This window comes from Ixodes scapularis, unplaced genomic scaffold (assembly GCF_016920785.2).
Source record: "Ixodes scapularis isolate PalLabHiFi unplaced genomic scaffold, ASM1692078v2 PGA_scaffold4__175_contigs__length_147842914, whole genome shotgun sequence".
Lineage (NCBI taxonomy): Eukaryota > Metazoa > Arthropoda > Arachnida > Ixodida > Ixodidae > Ixodes > Ixodes scapularis.
In genome coordinates this window covers 117978433-118000341 of record NW_024609879.1, presented here as the reverse complement: position 1 = coordinate 118000341, position 21909 = coordinate 117978433, and the positions used below count along the sequence as shown (strand labels likewise).

At 47.4% G+C, this 21909-nt stretch overlaps 1 protein-coding gene across 1 annotated transcript; it reads left to right on the top strand.

Annotated features, from left to right (window-relative positions):
* The first annotated feature begins 1133 nt into the window (after positions 1 to 1133).
* LOC8025486 lies at positions 1134 to 21271 on the top strand. The gene is made up of 5 exons (XM_029978754.4): positions 1134 to 1228; positions 4417 to 4432; positions 7226 to 7370; positions 12016 to 12400; positions 20970 to 21271. The coding sequence occupies exons 1-5, from the start codon at positions 1178 to 1180 to the stop codon at positions 21252 to 21254; spliced, it is 882 nt and encodes a 293-aa protein (XP_029834614.1). The 5' UTR covers positions 1134 to 1177; the 3' UTR covers positions 21255 to 21271.
* The last annotated feature ends 638 nt before the right edge of the window (positions 21272 to 21909 follow it).

The window sequence follows — 21909 nt, the reverse complement described above, 5'->3', positions numbered from 1 at the left end:
GGAGCTTTCAACTAGCACGCCTAACGCGGGAGCGGCGCCCCGAAGAGCATTTTCGCCAACATGTCTAACCACTCAGCATGGCGGCAGAACCTGACGCTCGCTAGATGGTGCTACGGTATACAAAAAGGGCGCTGACCATGGTAAAAGGGTGTATACTCTGGGAATCTATTGGATACGAGAGTTGCATCAGCGTTCGCCGTGAACGCTGCTCTGCTCGTATCAAAATCGAGTGTCGTTTCAGCGTTTGTCGAGGACTCGGATCCAAGCACACGCTTCTTGTCCAACTAATGCCGACCGGCAATGTTGCTCGATGGGGTTTTGAAAATGGTCCCTTGGAATGTGGTAAGGTGATTGTGTGGATGTTGGTTTAAGGGATTATAAATAAAGTTTTTTGTGCATTCTTTTCGACGGAAGGGATAGATATACAGTTTAGCCAGTGCAACATAACAACATAGCAAAATTAAGAAACTATGACAAATTCGATACGAATAGATGTTGGAAGCAGTCTGAGCGAAGCAAAGGGGACGAGTATAAGCATATAAAACTTTATTAAATGTCCCGCTATAGTATTAGGTTTTATAAATCGTGCAAAAGTAGGCGAATATATATCAAATATATATTTCGCACATGTCGTTAAGTAAAGTGAAGAAATGTAACTGAACAATCAAAATATCATCCGCGTCTTCCTTGCTCGGTATAGTGAAAATGCGACAACACTGATCGAATTATTCTCCTCATTATTTTTTTTTTGCACTCGTAACATGGCGTTGGTTTTCGCGATCAGGAGCTAGTGACATATTTGTGCCTCCCCTCTCTATGAGGACGAACGTGCAGGGACTCGTATTGAGGTTCGAATCGACTGTGATACCGAAAAAGTGAATACTCTGCATTACATATGCAGGCTATCGACAGCCACACTATCCATCGTGCTGAATAGGTAGACTGTCGTCAATAAGCCATCGCTACTCGGTTTGCCGAAACGATTGCTTAACGAAGAAGACAATTGATGCTGCTATCTTTTTTTTTATCTGACACTTATCACTTTTTTCTCCTGGACTTGCTGTACAATACCTGCGATAAAGAGCGGACTACTTGAGACAGCAGCTCTAGCACCTATAAAATTACGATGAGATGTATAGCAGGTATTCCTAGAGTACCATAGAGTCCACCAGTGGGCATGGCTTCGTCACTTCCCTTCCATCTTGCGGTAGCGCTTCTACTCCTGCTGGTAAGTGTGCCATTCTTTTTATTTTGTTAGTCACCGGTTATTCTGTTGCAGCCACTGGTCATTACGTTACGGGAATCCTCATAATGTTCAGGATGTTGATTTCTGGTTGGTTGTTCTATGTTCTCACCAGCTGATGGCTCAATGTAATTGATCGCGGCGCGATAATAGGTTGCTCCGGACTCGACACGCCGTGGGTTCCTCCCTGGCATCAAGGTCCCGCGTTAGCATCCGAAACTCGAGGTTCGGGGCTGCACTTCGTTTCATGTTAAGTTCAGACGCAGCCGACGCTCCGAGCTGATGGGACCAATCAGAAAGCGCTAAAAGCACTCCATCATGGCGTTTGTTGTGTTGCTGTACATGTTTTATCATAGCTGAGCCAATCATAAACATAAAACGCCCTGTGACTTGCGCTTTTCACGCTGCTTGATTGGTCCCATTAGCTCGTAGTGTTTCCTGCGTCTCTGCATAAGTTGCAAAACGAAGCATAGAAAGATCTACGAGCTTCTCCGCTAATTGTTGCGGATGAGTCGCTCATATAACCGCAGTTGCCTTGTTTTGTTTTTGTTTTGTTCTGGAGCAACGTCTCGCAAAATCAAGGCCGCAGAGCTGAATTTTCGACGCCCCCTAAGGAGGCTAAAGCGAGGCGCTGATTGGATACGAGTGCTGCGTCAGAGTTCGAAAGGGACTCTGACGCAGCACTCGTATCCCTGATTGGACACGAGTCTCGGCCGAGTGTGACGTAACACTCGTGTACCATCAGTGTCCCGCGGTCGACTCCTCGGGATGACGTTGAAACTTCACCACAATAGTTTTCTAATCTAGGTAACGTTGTTAAAAGTACGGACCCCCCCCCCCCCCCCCCCCCCCTTTCATACTCTTTCTCAGTCCTCCCAGTTTTTGTCTGAGTGTCCGATAGATCGTCTCAGTCATATGGTAACCAGGGAGTCGAGCAGGTGGTAAACCTGCTCGGTTCGGGTTGGGGTTCGGTAGCTTCGCCATGTTTGTTATGTTACAAGCTCGGTACTCAATGCAATTAATGAAAAAAAATACGCAAGACTTCACGTCTATAATTTTCTTTGTGGTAGAGGTGTCCGCTGTTAATAGCCATTGGCGAGGTGAGAACAGCGGAGATGAGCTTATATTGTCCCACCTCCAGAGCGAGCTTTCTGCCTTCGACAAAGCTTCGGCGGCTCGTGCACCACGAGCACGCGTGTGCGTCCAAAGCACTACAAAAGGTAGGGAGCGCGTGCTGGAGTCCGGGCGTTGACAGAAAACCCGACCTGCCGTTCTCATTCTTTGTCACTGCAAATACAACTGAAAAATTAATTAAACAATTGTCTCAAAAATTTTGTTGCACAGTAACTGTGGGACAAACAAAATCATTGGGAGAGTTGTCGTAATCGACCAAACCGTCTAGAAATGCGAACTGTTGAAGGTGCCCTGAGGATGTTCTGAGATCGCCTAAATATGGCGATAACTCACTCTGCAGGCTCTAAACATCCTAGAAATTCATATATCATAACGATCAGAAGCCAATTTCCCTACTACAATCGCAGTCAAAGACCGAAATATCTCTGGCGATGGGTGGAGCCATGGGCCGCTAGCCGGGATGGCATCTGACCAATTAAAACGTGACATATCATTAAGATTGCAAAGGCTGTTATTACAAAATGAGTAATCATTTGAAGATGATAGAAGCAGGTGGGAGTAATCGAAAAATGTTAATTTTTCGCAGAGTCGGAACATAATACTGCAATAATTGTCTAAAAAACAGCTATACTGTTGCTATTTGTTTTCTTCCGCGGGAGGGATATGTTTTGTGGTCAGTTTTCGAGCTCTCGAGTGCGCGCTCGCTGGGTTGAATAGGAGTCCGGTCTGTATGGGCATAGCCTAACCTATACTCACAAAGCCTGGCAGTTCGAAGATGGAGCCATAGAGTGCCGGATCGCAGATTTGGAGCGCGAGGGTCTGGTAGCGCAGACCATTTCTCGGGGAACCTGGACGTCAGCGCACAGCTTTTGCAGCGGCGAGGACCTGAAACCTGCTTTTCAAACCCGACGAGAAAAGAAGCGGTAGCGCGAGGAACGCGAGTGGCACGAGCGGATATTCCATCGCTCGGGAGAAGTGTGTTTCGGCGTCTCGCCGCAGCGGGGCGCCCGTCACGTGGCTCTCCTCTCATACGTTGTCTTCTGCTCTCCCTTTTAAATTTGGGCGGCAGCTTCTCGGGGCGGTCTCCCACGCTTTGTCAGTATATATGAGACTATGGCATGGGCAACAAGCCGCGAGCATTCGAGATATTACTTCGCGGTTCCACCAGTCGGAGGCGTGAGGAACCTTCGCTTGCTATTGAGTGACAGAGGTCCTGATTTGGGAACGTGCTCCTCCTATCGCCGGAGATAAAATTGGTGTGTTGCAAACTTTGATTGCTTTTTTAAGAGAAAAATCGGTAGCGTATCGTTATGATTTCCGGATTTCTAGGTGTTTAGAGGCAGAAAAGGGAATTATTGCCATATTTAGGGGATCTAAAAAAATAAAAACTCCTCAGGCACCTTCAATAGGTAATTCTTTACCAATAGAGTATCAGACATATAAAAAATTGTGAGCAACAGCAGAGGCTTTCTTTACGACGTTTCGAGCAGAGCCTGCTCTCATTTAGCTCTAGGGAAGTACAAGTTTCAGAACGCTTCGGTTCGAGATCGAGAAGAGGAGAAAAGCCATAATTAAACAGACACAAGTCGACCTCAAAAACAAACTCGCTCACAAGGGGCGATGTTTGCAACAACACACGGGTACACTATAGAAAAAAAAAAAAAAAAAAAAACACGACATGAATAACCCGGTCATGGCATTCTTAGGGAAAGCAAAAAAATGGAGTTAAAGGCAGAGTACCTATCTCCAGGCCCGCCCTAAGGTACAAAAATAACAAGTATATAATCAAAACTACGCGCGTCACAAGAAAACGTATCAAAAACAAAAGTGAAGTTAGCAGCAAGCGTCGGAGACGAGGAGACGACGCGGGAAGTGAGGGCCGTAAACCACCTTCTCAGAGTAACTGTACCTGCCGCGTGGAGTGCGGTTCACAATTTTCTTTACGTCCCTGATACCAGGGAATTTCGCTGTTAGTTTACAAATGATCTGCACTATATATCTAGTCATCAAGACAATGTATTTTTATGCTCTGATTGCAGGTTCATCAGCATGCCGGTGAGTGATCAAGCCCTCTACAGTTTTATCCTTCCAGACTTCCAGCTCTAGATGCAAAAACAATTGACAGGTCCCAACAATCAAAAGGATATTGACCCCTTAAGATAAATATAATTTTACGGTGCTCTTCAAAATACACACATTGTGTTTCACATTATCGAAGATTAGAAATAAATGTCTGAAAACAGTGAAATTGACATCATTGTGTTTCACATTACCGAAGATTAGAAAAAAAAAAATGACTGAAAACAGTGAGATTGACATTCTCATCAAATTTATTTTCGATTTTACCTAATCAACCGCGACTTCTGGTTCTCATACGTTTCCTATTTGTATTCATAGCCCATGAATTGAAGTTGTCGATATGTTATTAATTAGTTACTACAAAATACAGTAACTAATTACTACGTTTACAACCCGCGGCCGGCTATGGAATACCGAAACTGGCAAAGCACCATAACTATAAAGCTAGGTTCACTATTTTTAATGACAAATATAAAGATAATATTCACAAAGCGGTAATTTAGAATGGCCACACTCAGGAAAGCAGTGTAACATTTATCTAAGCTGCGTATTACAGCCATGCTAAAAAACATGCTTCCAAATTCACGACCACCCAATGATCGAGCAAACATCCTTATTCGCAACCGCTCTTCACGTGCCCGATCAATCGGAGAAAGTGTTCCATTCTTAGGTGATTTAACTAAGGTAGTTTTCAATTGCATCTCTCAACAAATTCCGAAAATCCCAACAGTTCCCACAATATTCGCGGCGAGAGGTTTGTGTATCGCCGCCCGGCGGAATATTTTGACAACCCAGTGTGAGGATCCTTCAACTTCTTTAGCTGATTCAAGCACGTGCAATACCAAGCTTCTATGCACCGAAAATTAAAACATTACCACGAGTGCAGCACGCTCACTACCCATAGTGAGGAAAAGAGAAACGCCTCTAGCGAGCTTCTCACCGCGTATAGGATGAAACTATTAAAACTCGGTTGACTTCCACAAGTAAGCCTTCCCAGATACAATTAAACTACACATTCATCACGCCTCCACCGTCTGCTTACTGCAGCCGCCGACAGCTTATGAAACGAAGGGCGTGGTCCTCCGATTCTTGCTTCGTGATTGGTTCCCCAGCGTGCTTATTAGCAAATGCTGCAATCTCATTGGCTGCAGAGCGACCATGAGATGCACGAGACTCACCACGCCCTGCGTTTCTTCAGCTGTCAGCGACTGTTACCTTTAACCGAAATTGATTAATATCGAAGGTTACAGAATAGAACTATTGTTAAATATTACCCAAGCATCAAAAAGAACGCAGGGATTGGTGTTCCACACGCCGCACGTGCTGGCCTCAGCAGTAGTAACTTTCCTAAAGCAGATACCTAAAACAAATGGCATCTTGCACGCGCGTTCGTCAACGCTTTATTTTGGTTATTTACTTCGAATATTTTATACGGGAAAGGTCTGCGCGTGTGGCGCGTGGAACACCAATCCCTGCATTCTGATTGATGCTTGGGTAATATAGCAAATATTCGCAGCAGCTTACTACAGGGTGAAACAAGGAGACGCCAAGCTCTTTAAATCGACCGGAAAATTCAGTTTCTTAACCTATCGCGCTACGACTTTGTGCAGCGTTGACCACAAATGGTGCATTTTTTTTTATTTTTGTAAAATTTGCGAAGAGCGAATTTACCCGTGGAAAAAGTAGAGAAAGAAAAAGGCTTAGCTCCCATGGAAACGCAACGACGCCACCAGTCTGCAAACAACACGGCACCGTTTCGCACGGGAGACAAGAGATGGCGCAACAAACGCCGCCAACGAACGAGCATACGGCGCCGAGAGCCGGCCTTTTTAGCAGACAATCTTTTCGACTCAAAAGCGGCGCGCGTTCCGCAGGCGGCAACAGTCGCAGAAACAAAAAAGACAGGCGTGGTAACAGCAAGGAACTGCAGTTCCTTGTCTGCAAAAAAGCCGGCTCTCGGCGTCGTCTGCTCGTTCGTTGGCGGCAGTTGGCGTCGCGACCGCTTGCGCCATCTCTTGTCTCCCGTGCAAAACGGCGCCGTGTTGTTTGCAGACCGGTGGCGTCGCTGCGTTTCCATAGCAGCTAAGCCTTTTTCTTTCTTTACTTTTTTCTCAGGCAAGTTCGCTCTTTGCAAATTTTAGAAAACAAAATGCACCATCAATGGGCAACGCTGCACATAGTCGTAGCCCGATAGGTTAAGAAACTGAATTTTTCGGTCGATTTAAAGAGCCTGGCGTCTCCTTGTTTCACCCTGCATATCAGACTCTCAACACTATCGCTGTTTCGGAAGTCCAACCTCGTCGAATTTAGTGAAAAGGTCGAAGGTGCTCCGAACCCGTCAAATCTCGAGAGTCGACGAAAGTTTGACGTCAAATATCGTTAACCTCTAGGTTCAGCGAAGTTCGATGAAGTTCGCTTTGCTCGCCGTCGGAGCCCGCCGGTCTCGAGGTTCCACTGGCTCGAAATTGAGCCTTGTCGATATTGAGGTCCAACAAAGTTCGACGATGTTCGACAAAGGTCGACGAAGTTCGACGGTGTTCGACTGGTTTGACATCGAACCTCGTTGATCGCGAGGTTCGACAAAGTTCGACGAAGTTCGAATGGTTCGACGTCGATTGTTCATCGATCCTCACGCTTGACGTCAGTCCTTTTTAAGTGACGAAAGCTCGCGACGTCCCATTTTGAGGCCCCTGTACTGATAGGGCGTCATATACCATTGTATACCCGCTACAATAAGAATCTCTTCACGCCTGTGTGTGTCTTAAACAGCGGAGGAGCTACGCGCGTTTGACTTCGACAAGAAGGTGGCGAGCTTCGTGGAAGATTTGTCCAAGACTCACAAGCAGAAGGTGATGTGGTGGGACATTCACGGGGAACACAAGCGGATCCAGGAAAACCTCGAGAAATATGGGCAGTGAGTGATGCTTCGTCCAATTTGTTTTTCGCATTTTCTTTTTAATTTACGAGAACAGTCTTTTCATTTCCAGCTCCCGATAAGCTAGGAAGAAGAAACAAGAGTGGTAACAATGTCGTAGCATTTCTACCAGTTGACGTTTTTACCGAAAGCCAACGTAATGATTCTGTGGGCACTGATCAAGCAGGGCCCAAAGACCAACGTCGTGGCACAAGTCGTCTTTGAGCACTTGCTCTCACTGCCTAAAACAGCCACGCAAAAAAATAAATAAATAAAGCGCAGCATTATGACGCATCGGTTCACGATTGAACCAGCCGGTGATAAGGAAGGCATAAAGAGGACGAGCGTCTCGCCGATACACATTTTGCGCTGCTTGGTTGGATGAAAAGGATGGTGACGTTGGCAGCGGTCGGGCCTATTGTGAAGCGGAGTACAGGTAGATCTCTTCATAAGCATCGCGCAGAATAAGGCAGCTTTTGAATGCCCTCCGGAATAAAGACTGCGGCCTGGGCTCTCGTTCAAGAAATATATCACGAGTTCAACCAGACAGGCAGTCGCCACAGACGTTCTTCTCTGACCCCAACATAAAAGAATGACCTTCCTTCTTCCCGAGGGTTTATGCAGTTTTCCCCTTTCGCGCACATTTCCCGTCCTTGTCTAATGACGATCGTGTTGACACCTGACGGAACGAAAGGGCATCTAAAAGCTCGTGCCACGTCATAATAACTGCCTAAATCTGCGCGACGATTATATGGAAATGTGGCTTGATTACGTAACTGCATTGCACGTGTAGTAAAATATTCTTCGTAGCTTTTGTGTTTTATTACCCCACTCATCGAATGTTGAAAAAAAAAAGAAAAAAAAAACAACTCTCGTGGATGTTTTAGCCACAAAAACAGTTTCCTTCGACAAGTTTCTTGTACTAAATTTCTCATACGCCAAGTTTCCTATACTAACGAGTCAAGGTGCTGTCACGCTCTGTCTTTTACCGGCCACAAGATCTCTCGTCTTATTGAGAGTTTCAGTGGAAACTGAATAACAGGGGACGGACCTGTCTGTGGCAAATGAATACGATGTTTCTGGCGTGTCAACCACGTAAAAATGGAAGTACGAGTGTCAACTCAAAGTACGTCTAAGAAGGGCAGGACCCGGCACAGCGTCATGCCCAGTGACGCCAAAAAACAAACTTCATCCTAGACTGTCTTGCGCAGCGACGCACTCTCATCCAAGCTCCCATCGTCTGCTCGTCGTTCGGTCGACTACGTTAGGCTTTGGGCTCCGTCTGCTCCGTGCCTGCGGTATGCTTCGTCTACCCGCTGTCGCGGCTGGCTTTCGAAACGATTGGTGCACCAAAAAATGTGTCCATACGAACCCGCATTGTCATCACGGCGGAGGGAGACGAACATTTACTGGAAACAGGTCTTGTACTGCTTTCTCAACCAGCAGTGCCTTTCTCATTGTTCGTGAGTACGACGGCAGACACGTTCGTTTATCAAAGCCGCGCCGCGCTATTACGACACGCTCTAGACGACGGCCCCGGCGTGGTGTCGAGAGCGTCTGCTACACGCCGACTTTCTAGTGGTCAGGCTAGTGTTGGGCTCCAAATCTCGCCTGTTGGACACCGATTCAGTGGACGCCGCCATGAAAATATGGGGCAAACAACCGCGGTGTCAGGGTAATGCTGTGGCAAAGCGGATGTCTGCGCCATATGTTTGTGGCGGCGTCCGTTAACTGGGTTGTTATCTATGATAAAAATTACCCGCGACTGTGAGAAAAAAATGAGGAACTTAGCAAAAGAAAAAAAATGAAAGCCGTTTACAACTTCCTGTAACGCCGAATTAGAGCGCAGCTCTTGAGGACGAGGAGGGAAGGGTACTGAGGTTCACGTGTTTTCGGGAGGCGAGGGTGAAGTGACCTCGGGGGGGGGGGGGGGGGGGGGGGGGCGGGGGGGGGGGGGTGCGGGGGTCACGTGACCGCAGTTCACGTAACTTTGGTGGGGTCACATGAACCCCTCCCCAAGGTCACGTGGGGGTCACGTGACCTTGGGGGTCACGTGACCTCGGGGGTCATGCGACCTCGGGGGGTCACGTGACCCCCAGAGAAATTTTTCCGCTATATTTAGCGGGGAAATGTTTTCCGCTAGATTTAGCGAGGAAATATTTTCCGCTAGACTTAGCGGAAAAAATGTTCCGCTAAATTTAGCAGGAAACTTTTTCTTCCGCTAGATTTAGCGGGGAAATTTTTCCGCTAGATTTAGCGGGGAAACTTTTTCCGCTAGATTTAGCGGTAAACGTTTTCCGCCGGATTTAGCAGAGGAATTTTTCCACTAAATTTAGCGGGGAAAGTTTTCCGCTAGATTTAGCGGGGAAATTTTTCCGCTAGGTTTAGCGAGGAAATTCCGATAGATTTAGCGGGGGAATTTTTCCGCTAAATTTAGCGGGGAAATTTTTCCGCTAGATTTAGCGGCGAAAGTTTTTTGCTAGATCTAGCGGGGAAATTTTTCGGCTAGATTTAGCGGGGAAATTTTTACGCTAGATTTAGCGGGGGAAATTTTCCGCTAGATTTAGAGGGGGGATTTTTTCCGCTAAATTTGTCGGGGAAATTTTTCCGCTAGATTTAGCGGGGAAATTTTTCCGCTAGATTTAGCGGGAGAATTTTTCCGCTAGATTTAGCGCGAAAATTTTTCCACTAGATTTAGCGGGGAAATTTACCCATAATGCACCGCGCGGTGACGCCGACGGCGACAGCGACGCCGACGCCCCTCAAGCCAGAAACGGGCGCCTAAGAGCTGCGCTCTAAAAAAGAAAAAAAAAAGACACAAGAAAAGGATTGCCTTAATAGCCCAGAGATAGCCCAGAGGGGACATTTCGCGGCCAGGCCTACTTCCCTTACACTTGGCTTTATGCAACGTTACTAGATTACCTCAGGTGTGGAACTGCCGCGGAAGGGGGTACCCCCCTCACTCACTTCAGTTCATGTCCCGTCATTCGAAGCGCCATCTAGATTTTTGTTTATGAACTGTGTGTTCCATAGAGTGCAGTGAAGCGGCATTTAGACACTGTGATTCAAAACGTACGCATTCTATAAGATACACTGCAGGTACCAAAGCAGCCGTCTGGCGCGTCGAATGACGGGAGGCGAGTCGTGGTGAGTGAGGGGGAGCACTGCTCGGTGCGTGCAGCGTCTATGAGCAGTTCCGTAACTGAGCTAATCTAACAATGTTGGCTCCATGTACAGAGAATACGGACGCCCCCTCCTGCCCACTAAAATCTTCTTATCCAAATCCCACAGCATAGTAACCGAAACACAGGGCTTGGACTATTGTGTTCCTACTCTTGCTATGTGATTTATTTTTCGGCCTTCTCATTGGATAATGTCACAATCTCATTGGATGCAGAGCGAAAAGGTTGCTCGGGACCCGGAACATTCTGCGCTTCTTAAGTTCCTCATTGACTACAATGGTATGGTAGCTGTAATGCGTCTGCAACTGGTGGGTTTACTGCGTCCAAAAGAACGCTCTCTCGATTTCCACCTTGTGACGTCATAGAGGTGTCTTGCTGCCGCCGGTCGCAGTCCTGTGGCGTCCCCGCTGCGGTGCTGGATCTGGAAGACGCCTGTTCTGCTGCAGGCCACACTAAAGTGTTACGGTCCACTGAAGCTTCGACAGTCAGCAGTTCGGACGCCGCGAGGACAGCGACACTCGCGCTTGCTCGCGTGCTTTTCGCCGGCATTTCTAGGAACAACCGCCAGGATCGCGACATCCGAGAGGCTGACACTCCTCCTTTTATGGCGTCATTTGTCGATATTTCGGAACCACCTTGGATGTACGGGTGGGGCAGGGTGCTAAACTTACCAGTCGGAGACGCGCTTTAGGCACCGTAACAATAGTGACTATAATGAAACCGGAGGTCAGGATGTCCTTACCACCGGTTTCAAATTGAGAAGTGATGGGCGTCCACTGTCCGAAATCTCTTCAACTTTCTAAAGCCTCGAAACTGATATCACTGAACTCTGTTTGTCCGTTCGCCCGTGCGTTTCCCGCTACATTTGTCGGCAAAACTGAATTGTTGCTTAGGTCACGCGATGTGAACTGATGTCACGTGGCCTGACTTGACGCAATATATACACCAATTATGTTTCCCCGCCAAAATTAGCGGGGAAATTGATGTCGCATGACTTGCCGTCACGTGACCTATGCTATACACCAATTCAACTTGACTGCTATATTTGGCGGGAAATTAATGTCACGTGACCTGATGCCCCTTGGCCACTACATCAATTCGGTTTCTCCGCTAATTTTAGCGAAAGAAATTGATGTCACGTGACCGAATATCATTGACCTATACATCAATTCACTTTCCCGCTAATTTTAGCGGGGAATTTGATATCCCGTACCCGACGTAAGAAGACATATTTACAATTTTAGTTTACCCGCTAAATGTGTCGGAGAATATAATGAGGATAACGGGTCTTTCCCCAAAAAAATGGTTTAATATCTTCTTAGTAATTTTAAACGATCGCACCTTAAATACTGCATTTCATGCGTTCTAATTCGAAGATGATGGTCTTTGTAATTGTTGGTTATTAATTATAGTACGCGTTAATTGTGCAGTGAAAGCGGATGCATTAACGCCTGTACTCACAGGTACAAGGTGTCGGTAACAGCGGAAGCCGTCAAGTACGGAGCGGCGAAGATCGCTTCAATGACGCCGAACGTGGCGTACACCCAGTGGGCCCACAACGGTCAGCCGTCCTCAGCCCAGCAAGTCTCGGTCAAGAGAAGAACTCAGCGCGTAAAATCTGCCACCTGGCAAACACAGACGGCGTTCAGCTCTTCGTTCAACTTGAAGGCCGCCGCCAAAATTCCGGCCGTCACGAACTTCCAGACCCAGGTCCAAGCCGCCTTGGACTTGAAAACGGCACGCGGTGGACACCATAGTGAAACCGAAGAATTTACTGTTCATGAAGTCGTCAACGTGCCCCCCATGAAGAGCGTAAAGATCGAATGGATCATCACCGATGTCGTACAGGTATGTTATGCTCGGCTACGGAAAAGAAATCAGAGTAATAGACTTCTTACAGTAGAGGCGTGCCACCTAGTAGCTGCAGCGCCAATTAACAAATTCCTACATTGCTTGGGCACGTACTCCGGACATGTACTTGACATGCTCGGTGTGACCTCCGCTCAGCTCATATCGAGAACGAATACTGCGTCAGCGCTCAGCGAGAACTCGGGTCCAATCACAGGCTTCGTGCCCAAGACCTGGCGATTGCCAATGTTGCTCGATGGGGTTTTAAGAAGGGTCTAATGTGTCGCGTCTCTTTTATTGCTGCGGAAAGTTAGTCAGCTACGGTGGCCGTCTGCAGTCTTCACTAAAGTTGAGATATTTAGCCGGCGCAGTACCTCTGCTAACCAGTTGGAAACGAGCAGGAGTGGAGATTCATCGAACCAAAGGTTCAACTACAGTTGGGGTCACACTGCTTATATATCATAAAGAAGACATTCTGCACAGAGATTCCCAACGCCAGTCTCGTCTAGATCCGTGCTTCGAATGGCGCGTGGCAATGAGTTCAAGGAAGAAACTTGGCAGGCGGCATTCGAACCACGGATATTGCTGTGGCTCGCGTTTGCAGACTGTCTTTCGTGTGATTTACTACCGGAGAAAAATGAAATGCGAACAGAGGAGCGCGTGACTCACGGTACAGGCTGGGCATCCGCACGCGCCGCACGCGCTCGGCGCGTGCGGCGCGTGGAAACTCGCCGCTAGTACACTGTTAGCAAAAATAACACGCCCAGACGTGTAAACCGTTGTCCCATAGCGGACACGTCGAAACGTGTTTGTTTTACACGAGGCCATCTGTGTTTTTTGTCTACACATGAGGTGCTGTGTAAACTTAACACGCTACACCGTGTCTGCCTTCCGCAAAACCGTTTCGAGCGTGTCCCTTATGAAACATGGCGGCCAGCGGCCGAGAACAGGCGAGAGACGAGCCCAGCGAGCCGCGCGCCTTTCAGCCGAATTGAAAGCACACAGGGCGCGTTAGTTCTCGTTCGATGTCTTTTATACACAGTAAAGTCTCCAAGCGGCGGACGTAGCTACTTGCAAAGGTACGTACGTGCGTTGTCGGCGGTCGGCGGCGTCGGTAGCTTCAACAAGCCGCTAGACAAAAAAAAAAAAAAAAAAAAACGAATGCCGAACTCACATGGATAAGTAACTTGAGCAAACTATTTAGAATCGGGCGGTAACTTGCGCCACCCATCGCGATTTCTAGCAGCCTGTTTAAAAAAAAAAATTACGACTCTGTTAACACTGCGAACGACCACGACCACACAGCAACCCTACATACAACGCAGGAAACACAGCACACAGCTACACAGCACCGACATTTACACAAACACAACAAGCGACACTACGCCCGACACTTCCTACTCGATACCCATTTCTCCCCGCGGCGCATATAAGCTTGGCATGTGCGGGTGAGCTCTTTGGTCGCTGACCATTACAGATTTATAGAAGAATACACAAAACACGGCGCAATGGACAGCCGTGTGTTAGAACTGTTTGCATTTAAAAGGTATGCAGGCAAAATCAATAATGTTAGTCCGTTGCAATAAATAACGATATGTTAACAATAAATCTTAAACCGGTCATGAAAAAGTTCAAATTTTTGTTATTTTCTTGCTTGACCAGTGCTATGAGCAGTCCGACTAGCTTGAATCAGATAGGAAAACAAATTATTGGGATTTTGTCATTACGTATACAATAATAAATGAAAATGATCCTTGCGCAGAGCATTTTTTATATATTTTTGTGAAGGACATCCGGACATCCGCCCAACACTTCACTTCCGCTAGTTGCAGCAGTTGCAGTACGGGAGCAGACGCCTTCACTTTTGGGGCGTTTTGATGCAGTTTGTTGTCGTATCGGTGTCGAGAAGAGCGGTGGGGCTTGGGAGTTTGTGACCGGTGTTATTCGTGAACACTGGTGTGGGGCGCTGATGCGTCTTTTTTTTATACTGCCACCACCCCGAACTTTGAAGATACACGGGCCCGTAGCAGTGCATTATGCTGAATCGCGAGCTCCTTCTCTGTTGACGTCGCTTTCCTGGTACCACTCGTGGATACTGCAAGCGTTTAAACAGTGTGCACCGTCTCGCCTACATCCCCGGTGACGTACTCGACCTGTTGAAACTTATTGCTTCCGTCATTTTAGAGTACGCAAGGCAGTTACCTCGTTGGTCTGGTTTCGGTTATAAAAGCAAGGCAAAACGCTCGTAGTTCCCGCCCTCAGTACACGTTGAACATCTTCCACACTTTGACACCGGATAACTGAATGAACGAAGATTTACATTCACTTCCGAGGTTACTCTCGCCGCTTCCTCACCGTTGAGCAGCAGGATGAGCTGGCGACAAGCCGCGGATGAAAGGCTTGAGCATCAACAGCCCAAGCGCACTCGGTGCCGATGCGGGCGACGCGGGTTTCTGTCAACCGGGAGGCCAGCACAAACCGTGACCGTTCCAGCTCTTCGTCATGACACGGTGTTGCAGAGAGCAGGGTAAAATACAGCTACACGGATCACCGAAGCAAACGACTGCTATCTTAAATCTTGGCTTGTGATTGCGCCTTTGTAGTAGATCATCTTATTCGTTTTGCTGGAGAGACGCAAACGACGGGCATAACAAAATCGCTTGCATATTCCGCATATCTCACAAAAGCATTTACACTGTCACCTTGCGAAAAGCGCGAAACACGGAGTCCGCACTGTCCTAAGCTTCCCGTTTTTTACCTGCTTTAGAGCAGTTTGTACCTGCTAGTAGATATGCCTACTGAAACTGAAACAGGGCAGTGCCAGAGAGAAAGAGACAAAGTTGAGAAAGCTTGCTCGCTCTCCAATTTCTAAACTCTCAAGTGATTGTACCATAATAAATGCACCAACGCGTCTTCCAAAATAAAGAAAGAGCACTACGTTCACAACATAAAAAATGGTCTCAGTACATGCATCTGTGCACAGGTAGGAAACCTTGCCCTAATTTATTCACGCCGCATGATTGGCGCAACAAACTCGTTGCAGGACCGAATCATCTACTCGAGCGGTGTGCGTCGCTATGCAAACGCAGTCCAACACGAAGCATAAAAAACGACAGATTTAAGACAACAATCCGGAGTACATTATTCAATTAAAACAACGTAATTTTGTTGAAAACGCCCGCTGCTTCTTACCCACGGTATGTGTCGGGATACTTCCACAGTTTGAAACGGAACGAAGGAGATTTGCTTTTAAAAACGCTCGCTGCGTCCTCCCGGACCAGCTGGACCGGATCAGCTGACGACCGCGGGACTGTACCCGTTGAACCTCCACCACGCAACAAACAATTTGCGCTCCGTGTTAAAAGCGTGGTTCAAACAGACCCGGAATACAAAGCACCGCACCACACACGACGAATGTTTCTGCTCTTTTTCGCATCGCCGGGTTGCACCAAACAGAACGAGATCGCCGAAGTCAACGCCGCGCTGTCGTGAACCTTGGCTTGTGGTTGCGAACTCGTGGACCCGTGACTCCCTTCGCTTTCAAAGCACACAGGACGATTACGAATGCTACTTTCCGTCTTCCAGGAACACCACAGGGGCACTTCTCCGGTCACGTCTTCACTATCTGCTTGCAAACTCCGAAGCTCTATGCGAAGCTTCTCGCGTCCTCTTAAACCAAAACAGTAGCGGCGCCATGCGTACTTGCCAGATTCTCTCCGGTCAAACAAAAACAACGAAAGCCAACCGGCGCTTGCTTCCAGCGTACATCGGCGTTGCGCTTGCGCCGTGGCCAAATCGCTTGCAGTTGAAGCTTGAAGCAAAAACGAAACCAACTGCAATGTCACGCGTTCACATAGAGGACACGCTTTTTATATCCATTTTAACTGTTTGGAACGAATAATTAGACCCATGACTTTATTTGTGGTGTCTAAGAAACTGTTATCAGGACCCCTAAATTAAATGGAAACATGGGCGACATGAGGGAAGCCTCATTGCCATCGACCAGAAGATGGCGGCGAGCTCGGTAAGCGTGTGTTTCGCCAACGTCCTGCGACATGGCGCAATTGCTTTTGGTGCATGTCTGTCTCCGAGACATATTTCTTTCCGCGGCATTTGTCTCGACGGTCCTTTCTAAGTGTGTCCCCAAGCATTCCGGTGCTTCGATAGCCGGCAATGCCGCGGTCGTCGCCGGGGGCGATGCGTGTTATCGAGGTCGGCTACACGGTTGTGCGTGTATGACCGAACCAAAACACGTTTTTTACAACCTCGCATGATTTGTGAACGAATTATCCGTTACTCATCGTGTAAATTTATGGTAATTTGTGTAAATAGCGTGTTTTTCACCCCGAATATTCGCCAAATACACGGGACTTGCTAACAGTGTAGCAGCTAAAGCTCGCGCTGGCTGAGCGCGCGTTTTAGCTCTTGCTCCGGCGAGCTTCCTCGCGCCGCACGCGCCGAATTCTAGTTTCTCGCGCCACAACTTGTAATTCTAGTTTGCTGTACCATGTCTCATAAGGGGTATTCACACGAGGGATAAATCCCGGGGATTTCTCCCCGGCACGCGCATCCCACGACGAAAACGTCAGGCTTTGCGATGTGCAAAAGCCTCGCGTTTTCATCTAATGATGCGCGCGTGCCGGGAAGAAATTCCCGGGATTTCTCCCTCGTGTGAATACCTATTGGCGATGTGCGCGATCGAAAGCGTCGCTGTGATCGGCCTTACACGATTGGCCGAATGCTGACTTTGACGTCAGGAAAGGATTTTCATCGACGGAAAAAAGAAGAATGTAAGAACTTGAATTTGGACGGTGTTGGCAGTGTTGCTTTGAGAATGAATGCTTTCCAGCTTTTACCCTGCTCATTACAAACACCATCGAGCTTGTTGTTCACAAGGTAATGACGTCACGAAAGGGAACCATAGGAGGGTGCCACTAAAACATCTCGCCGCTAATACTGACAAAGTCGTGCAGATAGCCACGAGAAGCTGCCGCCGAAATCGAAACGGTGGAGCGGCAGACAACGAATGAGGGGAGAGCCACGTGACGGGCGCCCCGCTGCGGCGATACGCGGAAACACACTTCTCCTGAGCGATGGAATGTTAGAGCACTGCGCGAACCTGGACCAGCCCGAAAACCCGAGCCCGGCCCGGTCAGCGGGCCGGGCTCAGGCCGGGTAGCGTGCAGTTTCTCGGGCCCAGGCCGGACTCGGGCTTGAACAAATTTGTTTTCGGGCATTGCCGGCCCGGGCCGAGGCTGGGCAATCGTGTGCCGCAAATGTTAAATTGTTGGTAACAAAAAATGTGCTCATTGATTTTTTAGGTTCAATAAAGAAAAAAACAAGCGAAATGCAAAATCACTAAATCGCTGTTATATATATGAAAAAAGCAGTTTTGAATTTGGAAAGTTTTTACGCGGATAACAGGAAACGTATAAATTCCAGCAGCATAGTGGGAAAAGTGCGATCAAGGAAACGAAGGCACTCCAGTCGCAGGGTAGAACAGGTACAACCATGAGTGCCTTTTCCTCTTCTTCTCAAACCCCCCCCCCCCCCCCAAAAAAAAAAGAGAAGCAGAAAAAAAATGAGCTTGACTTTGCTCTTTATGCAGGGAGCCTTACTATGCCACCAAAGATAAGCTAATTATATATTTTTCTATGCTTATACAGCCTTTTGGAGATGCACTAGCCTGAATGTGATTTTTTCCTCACAAAAACATGAAGATAGGAAAGTTCTCTCAAACGAACTGAACAATGAAACGTCGAATATCTCTTCAAGAATTGCATAAATACAATATTCGACACTTTTTTTTTCTAGATCATTTGCGAGCTGCATATTTCGCCCATATTATCGAAAATACACCGTCTAAGTCGGGATATTTATCGCGTCAAAAAATCTCGGTCCAAATGTAAAAGAAATCTAAATCAAATATGCTCGCTTTATGCTTATACCGTTTTTAGCTTAAAGCCTGCAAACTTTTTCGGGCTCACGTATAAAAGCTGTCGGGACCAAGCCAAACTCAAGCTTACTTACAAAAAAAAAAAAAAAAAATGTCGAGCTCGGGGCGGGCTTAAAGGGGTCACGAAACGGTTTTCCTACTTCTTCCTCCTGAGCTTTAATCCTCAACTCAAACGCGAATTGTGAAATCACGTGGTCGTGACATTCTTTCGGCACCGGTGCGATGACTCCTAGCTTCCACCGTGCTTTTTCTGCACACCATAAAACTTGTCATTCCCCAGTGACAATAAGTTCCGTCAGGGCACTCATTGGTCACGAACGCGAATCCGAATATTCGTCGACGGATTGATTGTTGACGAGCGCATACGTCCGAGTGATGCAGTTCTCGTGTCCAATGCGTGAGCTGGGCTCGGCTGATGTCAGTTTGGCGCCGGTGACGCGCTTTTGGAACCGGGGATGTGTCATAGTGAAAAGGCGGAGAGCTGTCGAAGGCAAGAAGGTACAAAATAGTCCGCTATATTTTTAAATGTTCGTACCGAAAAGCTGGCTTTTGACTTTCTAGCCTCTTTCTTTTGGCCAACTAAACGATATGCGATTAGTAAAGTCCCAATTTAAAATCATTCATCCCAACCCAAAATTCGTTTCATGGCCCCTTTAAAGGGATACTGAACCAAGGAATTTGGTGTCCATAATAAGTGGCGCACGTTCTTCCCACGAGCCAGCAGCCGCCGGTGTGCGCGAGCACAGGCAACAAAAATGACGTCACAGACCTCCATTCGTGGTTGAGATGACAGTGAAATATATGGGCTTCGGACCAAAGGAGAATAAAGACAAGTTTTTCATCTACACAGTGATACCTGGTGTAAAAAGTAAGCGATGAATTGGTCTAACAAGCACGTAGCTTTCACTTGTAGAGATGAAAAGCCTGTCTTTTTTCTCCTTTAGTCCGAAGCCCATGCATTTCATTGTCCTCTCAACCGCGAATGAAGGTCTGTGACGTCATTTTTGTTGCGTATGCTCGCGCACACCGCGAATGGAGGTCTGTGACGTCATTTTTGTTGCGTATGCTCGCGCACACCGGCGTCTGCTGGCTGGTGGAAAGACCGTGCGCCACTTATTACGGGCACTAAATTCTTTGGTTCAGTATCCCTTTAAGCTTCCATCTAAAAATTCTGCCGGGCCCGGGCCGGGCCCGGGCTGTGTCTCTTCTGGGCCGGGTCGGGCCGGGCCTAGGAATTAAATATTCTGTCGGGCTCGGGCCGAGTCCGGGCCGGGCCTCTACTGGGCCGGTTCGGGCCGGGCTTAAACATTCCTGCCCTTGCAGTGCTTTATGGAATGTTCACTCCTACTCCTCGCGATCCTCGCGCTACCGCTTCGTTTCTCGTTTGAAAACCATGTTTCGGGTCCTCGCCGCTGAAAAAGCTGTGCACTGACGACCAAATTCCCCGAGAAATTCTTTATGCTACGAGATCATCGCACTCCAAATCTGCGACCGGGCACTCTATGGCTCCGTCGTCGAACTGCTAGGCTTTGTGAGTATAAAGGAGGCTATGCATGTCCCCATAAAACCATTCATGTAACCAGAAAATCTTTTATGACGGCTAGTTTAGCCGACGGAAGAGCCCCATTGACCAGCAAACAGCCCCTGGCGGTCGATCGCCTGCGGCGGAGGACTACTGCAATTAATCTCTAGAGCGATGGCGACGAAGAACGAATGATGACATAGCCCGCACCTCCACCAAATGTTACGATGTCGTACCACCGGCAACAAATGACAAAGACCTGTTCCCTCAATAAAAAAGGAAGATTTTATGAAAGTTGGGCCGCGCTCGCAGGGTCCTGGCGCGCTATTAGCGCCGAGATGTTTCGGTGGCGCCCTCTTATGGTTTCCATCCGTGACGTTACGACTGGGATTTGCCTCGCCGTGACGTCACCAGTTGTTATCCTTGCTATTTACCAGCAGGTGCGACGACGAGTTCGGTAATGTGTTTAAAAAGCACAGTGGAAGCTAGGAGCCATTGCAATCTGAAACTAACACCGTGAAAGTTGACAATCTGATAACGCTCATATTCCCATGGCTTGGCGAATCGTGGAAAGCTGACCGCAGCGACGCTTTTGGTCGCGCACATCGCTAAGGCGCGCCACTGCCCGAGCGTCGTCGTCTTCTTCGTCACACTATTAGAAAACCGCCGACTAAACATCGCAATACGCCGTTTTTCCTGTGATTTCTCTAGAAGAATAGGTGCGACCAGCGATGTTTGGTCGCATCTATATGAAAAAAAGGCCAGTCATTATTTTTTTTTTCTGGGGTGCTTAGGGCTGATTAGCATGTTGCGTTATTTGATCACGTTTTTATAGAGGAAAAGGCTACGGAGGATCCTCATTTCAAGTTTTCAAGGAAGCCTAAAACAAGCGGGTGTGGCGCGATGTTTGGTCGCCATTTCAATAGAGAAAAGGGCATGCATAATTGTAAGTTTTTGTTTTGAAAGATGTTAAGGGTTATTTTGTTGACCTTGGATAATCAAAAACGCGATTTAAAAATCGCCTGTAGTGGTTTTTTAAGCTTTTGAGTTACTAAATATTAATTTTTGTTTTTGTTGTTCTTTGTTCTCAGGAAATCCCTTGGACGGCGGAAGTCATCGCAAGCGGATGGGTCGCTCTTTGGTTCGAAAACAAAGTCGACAACCACTGGATGTGGTTTTACCCCGTCTCGTCGCTCCGGGATCCACTTCTAAAGAATATAGGAAACAATAGCGTTCAATTTACCGCCAAGGGCGTGCTTACGCTATCTAACGCTCAGGAGGGGCACCTTCGCGTGACTGAGTTCGATCTTCAGCAGTACGCCGGAAAGCCTTCTCCAATCAGGACATACACCATTCCTCTGAAACTGACTCAATAAACTGCACCCTTTACTTATTGGATGTTGAAATGTGGTCATTGAACGCCTTGCACGGCAAGAAGCCGTGCAAATGCTTTTATTTTCCTAGCTAATCTGCGTATCGAACTTATATTACATAACAAAACGTGACCGATTCGTTGTTTTTTCAAAGTAAACCTACGTTTATTTAAGATGCAAAAGGGAGTTTAAATTTTTACTTTTTGAAAATACATTGTACGTGCCGAAGGCGTCTAAACGCCGAAACGCCTACAGCTAAGTCAAATTAAATGAGAAATAAACATTCAGAATATAGAAAATGTGCCCCATAGCTACGACTATTCCTTCTGAAAGTTAGTGCGCTCTAACTGACGTTGTCTCTTTGTAGTTCGTCTGAAAGTTATTGTCTCTAACACCTGTTCATTTCAACGAAGGAATGTTTATGTTGGCGAAACACAGAAAGTACACATCATATTCCCAGCAGAATGCTTTCCTTGTGTTCTGGCTTGGTTTAGTCCTAGCCCTGATTGCAGTCCCTTCGTATTTAGAATTTGTGTGTGCATTGTTGGGAACAGGAACACTGCACGCGAGCTCAGGAAGGCCTTGGAAATTTTAGCGATGCTTACCGACAGCCATCTGTGAAGCGACACCTAGAACCTAATTTAAATTGTCCTCGTAA

Excerpts from the sequence above, each read along its gene's own strand:
- LOC8025486 (XM_029978754.4), top strand. The coding sequence starts at position 1,178 with ATGGCTTCGTCACTTCCCTTCCATCTTGCGGTAGCGCTTCTACTCCTG. Across the intron at positions 7,371-12,015 it reads AACCTCGAGAAATATGGGCA|GTACAAGGTGTCGGTAACAG; the intron begins GTGAGTGATGCT and ends CTGTACTCACAG. Across the intron at positions 12,401-20,969 it reads TCATCACCGATGTCGTACAG|GAAATCCCTTGGACGGCGGA; the intron begins GTATGTTATGCT and ends CTTTGTTCTCAG.